Source organism: Triticum aestivum, chromosome 1A, assembly GCF_018294505.1.
Source record: "Triticum aestivum cultivar Chinese Spring chromosome 1A, IWGSC CS RefSeq v2.1, whole genome shotgun sequence".
Taxonomy (NCBI): domain Eukaryota; kingdom Viridiplantae; phylum Streptophyta; class Magnoliopsida; order Poales; family Poaceae; genus Triticum; species Triticum aestivum.
Genome location: NC_057794.1, coordinates 303493927 through 303503357, shown reverse-complemented (window position 1 = coordinate 303503357; position 9431 = coordinate 303493927). Strand labels below are relative to the sequence as shown.

The 9431-nt window shown below is 45.2% G+C and overlaps 2 protein-coding genes across 2 annotated transcripts; one reads left to right on the top strand and one right to left on the bottom strand.

Annotated features, from left to right (window-relative positions):
- The first annotated feature begins 963 nt into the window (after positions 1–963).
- On the top strand, positions 964–4742 carry LOC123047214 (monothiol glutaredoxin-S11). The gene is made up of 3 exons (XM_044470717.1): positions 964–1399; positions 2216–2290; positions 3136–4742. Exons 1-3 carry the CDS (start codon positions 1220–1222, stop codon positions 4348–4350), a joined length of 1470 nt encoding a protein of 489 aa, XP_044326652.1. The 5' UTR covers positions 964–1219; the 3' UTR covers positions 4351–4742.
- A 495-nt stretch (positions 4743–5237) lies between these two features.
- LOC123047205 (pentatricopeptide repeat-containing protein At4g21705, mitochondrial) lies at positions 5238–7890 on the bottom strand. Its single transcript, XM_044470704.1, has 2 exons — positions 7502–7890; positions 5238–6547 (listed from the first exon to the last, which is right to left on the bottom strand). The coding sequence occupies exons 1-2, from the start codon at positions 7832–7834 to the stop codon at positions 5345–5347; spliced, it is 1536 nt and encodes a 511-aa protein (XP_044326639.1). The 5' UTR covers positions 7835–7890; the 3' UTR covers positions 5238–5344.
- Between the last annotated feature and the right edge of the window lie 1541 nt (positions 7891–9431).

The window sequence follows — 9431 nt, the reverse complement described above, 5'->3', positions numbered from 1 at the left end:
TGTGGTTAAAATGGCTACATAATTTCTGAACCATCGCTTGGTGTAATCATGTTGTCAAACTGCTTGTACAATGTTGATGATGTTGAGCTTGATTTGAGGAATGATTTTGTTCGTAGGAGATTGAATCAATGGAAATTGATCCGAGTGATGCTTCTTATCTGATCGTGAATTTTTAGATACATGGCTTCTCACAAACGTTAGCTGAGAGGGGAATTCTTTGGCAAATTTAGTTGGTAAGAGGCGGCAAAATCCTGCTCTTTTTTGCCGCAAAAGCTTTCTAACTAGAAAATGTGATGTATTTCTGTAAATACATACAACTAAACTAGCCACCTAAAATTATTGCGGTCCTTTTTCTCAGCTTTTCTATGCAATTTTTCAAAGAGTGCTAGCGAGAGAGGTTGAGAGATAGAACTTCATAACACTGATCTCCCTTCTAACTTTTCAAAGTAACATCCAGAGGAAAACAGGCCAAAGAGACAAAGGAAAACAAAAACAAAAGGCATGCGAGGTTGCCTGCGCCTTGGATCTCAGCGAGATAATGGTGTCATCAGGAAGCCGCCGCTCATCGCGGCGGCCTCACGTTGATCAGGAAGATAACGCAGTATTTCTACAAGAGCATCACCGATCCAAACCATCGAGCAAACTCACACAAACCTCAAGAGAATCAAACTGAAAAGAGTGAACGGAAGGTCAGGAGACCATCATCAGGCCCAGATCTGAATTGGTGGAGGCAGCGTGTGGGATTCAGGAGAAGGGTTTTGTGGCAACTACTACTAGGGTTTCGTTTTTGGCCGCCCGAGGGCAGCTGAGAAATGCTTCGGATTTATATAGACTCGTCGGCCGGGGCGAGGGGAGGGGAGGGACCCCCGGACGGCGGCTGGACCCCGCCGCCGCAGCAGCCTCTGGCTTTTTGCCGGGCCGGCCGCGTGGGTCCGCGTCATCAGACCGATTCTTTTGTCTCTTGGGCCGTTAGCCCGCTCCGGCCAGGCCCAAACAGCCTAGGTCGGTCAGTTCCGGGCTTCCGGCCCCTTCTGGAATCTTCCGTCGCCGTCGCACCGCACGGGGCTGGAGAGGAAAACCCCAGGTCGCAACCCCTCGGCACGAGTCATCGTCCGTCGTCTCTCTCCCCGGATCGCCCCCGCTGGTAGCTACCATCTCAAGCGCTCTCGCCGTCGATTGCTGTTTTTTGGTGGGGAAGTGTGAGGGAGCGGAGGCGGCGATGGCGAGCGGCGGCGGGGCGGTGAGGGAGGTGGGGTCGAGGGCGGAGCTGGACGCGGCGGTCGGCGGCGCGCGGGCCGCCGCGGTGCACTTCTGGGCGGCCTGGTGCGAGGCCTCCAAGCAGATGGACGAGGTCTTCGCGCACCTCGCCGTCGACTTCCCCCACGCGCTCTTCCTCAGGGTACGCACGCGCTGCCTGCTGCACTCTGATTCCTCTCATGTAGTCGCGGTAGATTTGGGTTCGGGCCGGTTTCCGGTGGATCGTGATCCTTCGGCGGCGGTCTAGGCCCCTGGGTACAGATTCGCGGTTCGCGTTTAGGGTTCTGGCGCGTGATTCATGCTGCTGTCCAAGTTACTTTTTTCGCATGTTTGATTATTATTTATATTGTGATTATTCATGTTTATTTAGTTATTATGCGATGCGACAAGCACTATCTGTAGTGTGTAGTTAACATGTGATGTGTATGCGGTTGATTAACTTGAATCCAGCCCCACTTGTGCTTGCAGCGTTTCCCTCCCCACATTAGGTATGGGCTCATGAGATAACAGCTGAATTCAACCCGTTTGTGCTTGAAACCCTTGGCTCTTCCCGTTTGTTATAGATAGACTCAGCTATAAGAGTGTGGAATGACAGCTAAGGGTAACCAAGACCACTAACTTGCGATTGAAACCCTTTGTTCTTCCATTAGACTGAATTTAGGTACAAGTATATGGGATCAAGTGGTACCTTTCTCGAACCCTCTGTAGATATTTTTTGCTACTGGTCCGCTGTCTAATAATTTCACCGTGTGATGCCATCGGACCGAGATTCTAGTAAAAGACTGATCTAAACAAATATTTCAACTTTGTGACTATTATCCTTTGCCTATTTTGTAGTGTTCTTTAGTCATATAATTATGATCCATTCTTTATCGTCTGCTAATGACACACCATTTTGTAATTTGGATATCTGAATCCTTTTCTTGTTTATCCTCGTCATGTTGGTAACTTCTGTCAGGTTGAGGCTGAAGAACAACCGGAAATTTCAGAGGCATATGGAGTTACAGCAGTGCCATACTTTGTTTTATGCAAGGTATTTACTGTTTACAGTTGTCATGCAACATGATTTGTTCATGCTAATAAACCTCTTTACATTGTTTGTACTTGATATCAAATCCTGGTAGGGTCACGGACTCACGGTACCCTTCTTCCTTGTTAAAGTTGAATTGCACGAGTTCTCTTGTCCAGTTTTAAAGGGAAAAAAATCAAGCATGTGCTCTGCCCTCATGATGAGGCGTGTGTTGATATTATTGTTAAGAATGATGTATTCTGCAAGCAATGACGTAACTTATGTGTGCCCATGCCCCATATACTGTGGGATAATGAAGTTAGATACACACTCCTGCCTACCCTAAAGATTTTGCATGACTGTACTAGTTAATTGGTTCATCCTAGCATGGACGTCTGTTTCTTTTGGTACATGTCATTATAGTGTTGTATGGACAATGAAATGTTCTGTACGACTAGAACCAATCTAATGATATTGCGATGGGGCCTCATGAGGTCGGCGATGTCTTTGTTTGCTAGGCTAGTTAATCAGGGCTTCACTTGGCATTTTGTTGTTATCGTGAGATTCCTTTGTAATGCCAACCTATGTGTCACACAGCCTTGGGATGCTGTGTTTGCCCTGCACATATGTGAGGTTAGGCTGTGAAAAAGGTGATATTTGCTTAGCTCACTACTCCCTCCGTCTGAAAAAACTTGTCCCAAGCTTGTCTCAAATGGATGTATCTAGCACTAACTTGGTGCTAGATACATCCATTTGAGGGACAAGCTTTCTCGGACGGAGGGAGTATATTTTATCGAATGCTTTGGAAGTTTTCTATATTGCCTTCTTTGTAAGAGGTTGTCATTGGTTCATGGTTTATCTCTTTTCAGGAAGGCAAACCTGTTGATACCTTGGAGGGCGCAAACCCAGCCAGCCTGGCCAATAAGGTTGCAAAGTTAGCTGGGCCTGCCAATGTTGCTCAGCCTGCTGCACCTGCTAGCTTGGGGGTGGCTGCTGGGCCTGCTGTACTCGAAAAGGTCCAAGAAATGGCACGGCAAAATGGATCTTCTGCTGCTGAAAGTACACTGAAGAAGCGTTTGGAGCAGCTTGTCAACTCCCATCCTGTCATCTTATTTATGAAGGGAAATCCAGAAGAACCAAGGTGTGGTTTCAGCCGAAGGGTGGTTGACATTTTGAAGCAGGAAGGTGTTGAATTTGGGAGCTTTGACATCCTTACAGATAATGAAGTACGTGAAGGACTGAAGAAGTTCTCTAACTGGCCAACTTTTCCTCAGTTGTACTGCAAAGGTGAGCTGCTTGGTGGGTGTGATATTGTTATTGCCATGCATGAAAGTGGTGAACTGAAGGATGTATTAAAGGAGCACAACATTCCTCTCACGCAACAAGGAAGCAAAATTGAGGAGCCAGTGATGTCTGAATCTGCAAATGAACAGAGTCCTGAGGCAATTGGGCTTACGGAAGCTCAGAAAGCTCGTTTGGAGAGCCTCACTAATTCTAACCCAGTGATGATATTTATCAAAGGTTCACCTGAGGAGCCCAAGTGTGGATTCAGTGGGAAGGTCGTTCATATTCTTAAGCAGGAGAAGATTCCTTTCTCAAGTTTTGACATTCTTTCAGATGATGAGGTTAGGCAAGGTCTAAAGGTTCTATCAGACTGGCCTAGTTACCCTCAGGTGTACATCAAGGGTGAACTGGTTGGTGGTTCGGACATAGTGATGGAGATGCATAAGAGTGGGGAACTGAAGAAGGTTCTGACTGAGAAAGGGATTATTCGGAAAGAGAGCCTAGAGGACCGACTCGAGGCCCTAATTTCCTCATCCCCAGTGATGCTGTTCATGAAGGGCAACCCAGATAATCCACGTTGCGGCTTTAGTTCGAAAGTGGTGAATGCCTTGAAAGGAGCAGGGATAAGCTTTGGGTCCTTTGACATTCTATCTGATGAGGAAGTTAGACAAGGTCTGAAGACATACTCGAACTGGCCCACCTTCCCCCAACTCTACTACAAATCAGAACTGATGGGGGGCTGTGACATTGTTCTCGAGCTGGAAAAGAGTGGAGAGCTGAAGTCCACTCTCTCGGAGTAGCGGATATTCTGGCGCTATATTGTCGTCGTCTTATGGTGTTTCTGAGCATCTGTCCTATATCGTATTGCTCTATTGATGGCATTGTTATGCCAATGTATTTCGTAGATCCATCTTTTAAACTTGGATATCGTAGTGCTACGTTTGCTTGAAATGTGACAGCTGCAGAAGAAATAACTTATAAGACCTCTTAAGTGGCCTGTTAGTCTTGTATTACCCCTTCATTTTTGCTGCCTTGGTTCAGGCTGGATGCTGGAGAACACAAGTATTAGCCATCATTTCACAGTTCAAAGACATATGATTCGTAAAGTTTATGAAGTGTTCGTGTATGCCCCTGCCAATATAATGTCATGGTTGTTCTCCAGGCCATGGTTGGTTTTGTTGGAAACTTTTCATACATTATGGTACGTTAAGTTAGATGCAAAATAGAAAGATGCTGCAGATACGCCATGCTGACCCTCCTCCCTTTAAATTCCATTTGATTGTCTTCTTAACATGTATTGTTGCACAGTTACATTTTCGCCAACATGCGACATGGATTTTCCTGCGCGAACAGTAAAAATCCGAAAACAATAGACAAAACTTTTTTAAATGTGGTTGAACATCAACGTATGTTATAACCTGTAAAATTTCACTTACAAAAGACATCTGTGTACGCCGGTAAACCACAAAAACAAAATTCAGGACTCAAAAAGACGCATTTGGAGCACTCACTTCTGTTTTTTCGGCTCAGACCACTATGGATACCTTTTTGTGGCGAAATTTTGCAGGATTTTAGAACACTTGTTGATGTTCGTCAGGAAAAAAAATCATTTTTTTTACAATTTTATCAGAAATTGCTGTTCATGCGGGTGCACTATGCTACAAACCTGTGGAGAACTGGGCAGCAATTTGTTTATGGCAAGTTTCAGACTCGAGTAAAATATCAAATAAATTCCGGTAACTAACTAGATAAATTACATGGTGAAATAAGTTGGTCCTGAGAGTTGCAGTAAAATTATCCTGATGCCTTTGTTGAGCTTAGGGCTTCCTTCTCTGCATCTCCAGCCTTCTTTTCTTCTCTCATACGAGCCCTTGACAAAACGTCGGTCATATCTAAGTTCATAGGCATAGCAGCTTGCAGCAGTTGAATGAAAGTTTCAACATCCTTGAGATCACCTTCGTCTCCAAGATACTTGAGTATCATCTCAATCATCGCAGGCCTCGGGATCCAGCCGCTCCTCGGAGCGTAAACACAAAGGGCATTTTTTGTCAACTCATAGGCTTTCGCAGCATCACCTTTCTCAGCATAGCCGATTGCCACGATGGCCCAACTGCTCGAAGGAGGCATCTTTCCCTTCTTCAAGAAGTCATCCAGCAGCGCTTCGGCCTTGTCCAGCATGTCCTTCTGTCGGTATCCAGTGATCAAGACATTCGGAACATGGAAGTCGAATGTGTTTTCGCTCGACTCCCACTCTTTCAACAAGGCCTCAGCTTCTTCAATTTCATCAAGTCTCACAAGCATTGCAAGCATTGTAGTGTAGTCCTTATTAATATGCCTCTTGCAGTTTGACATTTGGAGTGCCCACAGCCTCTTCACCTCTGACTTGTCCCCCAGCTGGCCGTAGAGGGACATCAGGTGGTTGTAGGTATCTGAATCTTTTATGTCAATTTTTGCTTCTGCTTTCTTTAAGGCAGAGATTGCCTTCTCCCTTAGGTTGCCCTTAATGTAGTTGCTCGCCGCAACGGCATAGGTATTCCAATCGACTACAATTTGAGGCTCACACTCCATATCTTCCAGGGTGTTCTCCATCCCGAAAAAATCTGCCCGTGTGCCATAAGAGTTTATGCAAATTCTGTAGCTGAAGTTGTCAGGCATGATACCACTCCTTTTCATCTCTGCTATCACTGAAGGGACCTTCTCATGCTGTCCTATGTTAGTATAGAGGCCCATGAGGTTGTTGTAGGGGAGACTGCAGAACACAAAACCCAGCTCTTTCATCTTCTGAAAATGAGCCAAGGATTCATCAACCATGAGTTCTCGTGTGTAGCAGTTCAGGAGTGCACCGTAGGGTTTCTCCGTCTTATCTTTATCAGGCAGTTGATTGAAATAGGCTTCTGCTGCTCCGATTCCACGAACTTGACCGATCAAATCCAGGTGAACAGCATGATCCTTTGGCAAAAATCTGACATGACCCTTAGCACTCATCCATTCGGAGACCTGTGCAAAGTAAAGGTTTGGAAAGAAACTGATGAGGCATTTCAAGGGTATGCAAAATACCCCATAATTACTAGCGACAAACTATAGGGATTAGGCCTTGATTGGATTGTCGTTTCTAGCGCTTTTGCCCCTGTAAAATATACAGACCACGATCCGTCGTTTTGATTCTCAGGTGAAATTTGCACATGGCAGGTAAGATACACTTGGAAAACAAATACAGGTGTATAAAAACACACCGATTCCAAGCATGGCCTTATTATTATTTTATAAATACTTCAAGGGTTTAATGGCTTACATGCTGCAAACCCCTGGTTGCCATAGTTTGACGTTAACTCTAAACATGAATGCAGATGCAGGTTAACTGGCGCAGAAGTATTTTAACTACAGACCACATTGAGTTAAAAATAAAACACATGCCAGATTAAACTCCTCATTCCACTAAACTTCAAGTCTGTGACATACGGCAGATAAAAATAAATTGAACACGACATCCTCTTCTTTATACACCATGTGCTACTGTTCCGTACTCGGATCATCTAGTCATGCAAAGTCATAACTCATAACATCTAAGCAATGAGTCGAAAGGAAATCTTCCTTGCAGTTCTTTCAACGCCTCTTTGGATTGTAAAATTTTCATAGGTATTTTGGTTCTTAGAACTGGGTTGCCAAAATCCTACGTGATACATTCGATGTACCCAATTCCATATGAATCTCCACATGAACTTCCGTTTCCCCATTGAGAAGTCCAAGTATCCACGTGATTATGCAGCATGGTAACAATGAGAAACATATCGGGTCACCATCTCAGAAATGTCCTACTCGCATCTGTCAGTGGCAGGGAACTTCCCGCATTTCTCCGCAAGAGATAAAGGGGCGAAGAGAACCATGGGAAGCTACTGCCGCATTTCATCGAATAGCCGACGGGCAGCTAATGGGGCACGGGGAGGGTAGTACCTCGAGGGCCTGGCGGTGGCGGCGGCGCTTGCGGAGCTCTTTGACGATGCGCTCGAGCTCCACGGGGCGGAGGCGGTTGCGGGGCTTCTCCGCCCAGTGCTCGATCTCCGGCACCAGAAGCGTGTCCGGGTGGCCCAGCGGCCACAGCGTGGACTGCAGGCCCGGGGGTCGCCGCGGCGGCCTCTCGGCGCTGTTGGAGGGAGGAGAGGATGCGGCGCGCACAGGGAGGAGCAGAGGAGTGGGATTGTGGGGACGGACTCGGCCTTGGAGAAGCCTGCCGCGCCCCAAGTGGAGAAGGCGGCGCCCGGCGGCGAAGAGGGAAGAGGAGGCCATGGCTTGGGGTTTTTTCTTTCCCTTTGGCTACTTGGGTTTAAGGAAAGTTTGTTTGCTTCAGCATCAATAGGAGCGGTTTTACGTTTTACTAAAAAAATATCGCGTTTCTTCTTTTAGATGTCAACTTGACTAACTAACATAAAGAATGTTTTAAATTTCATAAATCATGGAGTGTATTGAGAAAATATTAAAGCCTGTCTCAATATACTACTTTAGTAATAGTAAAAAAAAAGATATGCATAAACCCTAAAAAGGGTTACACCTTGAAAATGGTTACATTTTAGGTATCATGATAAGAAGCACCGTAAAATTTGATCTTTGCCCAATATTGAGGTTTTCGGTTTGATGTGATGATTACTTTATGTCAACAATAAAAAGTGATCAAATATTTGAAAACTATGTAAACAAAGGCAAAACATGTGCATTTATCAGAAAATTAGATTGGGTTCTTTTTTCACAAAATAAGACATAAATTGTTTGGCATTACATGGATTGTGATAATACCATTGAAACCATTACTTTGTATGTTTTGTAGTCTAGTTTACTAGCTTAACACGTCTATAGCACATATGATATTATTTTTTCAAACAAGCCATGATACTATAGTGCATTATCTCTTTTTACATTATTATTAAATACCAGCCTCTTGGTTCAAAAAGGCACTTCTTAGTGAGGTTTTCCGCATAATATCTATATGGTGGTGTGTGTAGTAAAAATTTATTGAGATTCATCAAGTTATTATAGTTTTCATCATTATAGTGTGTGTGTGTGTGTGTGTGACTAGGAAACGTGCGTGTCTGGTTATATGTGTGGCATGTGTGAGCTCACTTTTTTATGTGATATATAGATAGAGTAGAATTTACAATATATATTTTTGGAATCTATAACTCCCGAATAATGCTATATGTGGCAATCTCGTCCTGAACACCCTTGTTGTCGTTGGACCGCCCGCACATATCTTGGCGCACGCGAACTCGCCATGTCATCCCAGCGACTTGTTCGCGTCGAGGCGAAGTCTCCCGAACGCTCCCTACCCCCATCTGCCTCATCCATTTCTCCTGACTCTCCTCACACATCTTGTGTGTCGAGCGCCCGAGCATGAGCTCGATCCCGAGTGACCCAGCCGCCTCTCCCTCCGACGTCTGGTGACCGTCGGCGAGCGTCGCGAGATTCCTTCTAAGCCACCCCATGCCACTCCTCTTTTCTCTTGCTCAGATATTCGTTGAGGGTGGTAGGGATGGCGACCTGCAGAGGCGGGCAGCTGATCCGTCTTCAATGTATCTATAATTTTTTATTGTTCCATGCTATTATATTATCTGTTTTGGATGTTTTATATGCATTAATATGCTATTTTATATGATTTTTGGGACTAACCTATTAACCTATAGCCCAGTGCCGGTTTCTGTTTTTTCCTTGTTTTAGAGTTTCGCAAAAAAGAAATACCAAACGGAATCCAAACGAAATAAAACTTTCGCGATGATTTTTCTTGGACCAAAAGACACCGAGGAGAGTTGGAGTGCAAGTCAGAGGAGCCTCGAGGCGGCCACAAGGATGGAGGCCCCCCCACCCCCGACCTTGTGGGCCTCTCGTAGCTCCC

Excerpts from the sequence above, each read along its gene's own strand:
- LOC123047214 (XM_044470717.1), top strand. The coding sequence starts at position 1,220 with ATGGCGAGCGGCGGCGGGGCGGTGAGGGAGGTGGGGTCGAGGGCGGAG. Across the intron at positions 1,400-2,215 it reads CCCACGCGCTCTTCCTCAGG|GTTGAGGCTGAAGAACAACC; the intron begins GTACGCACGCGC and ends AACTTCTGTCAG. Across the intron at positions 2,291-3,135 it reads CATACTTTGTTTTATGCAAG|GAAGGCAAACCTGTTGATAC; the intron begins GTATTTACTGTT and ends ATCTCTTTTCAG.
- LOC123047205 (XM_044470704.1), bottom strand. The coding sequence starts at position 7,834 with ATGGCCTCCTCTTCCCTCTTCGCCGCCGGGCGCCGCCTTCTCCACTTG. Across the intron at positions 6,548-7,501 it reads GCCACCGCCAGGCCCTCGAG|GTCTCCGAATGGATGAGTGC; the intron begins GTACTACCCTCC and ends TACTTTGCACAG.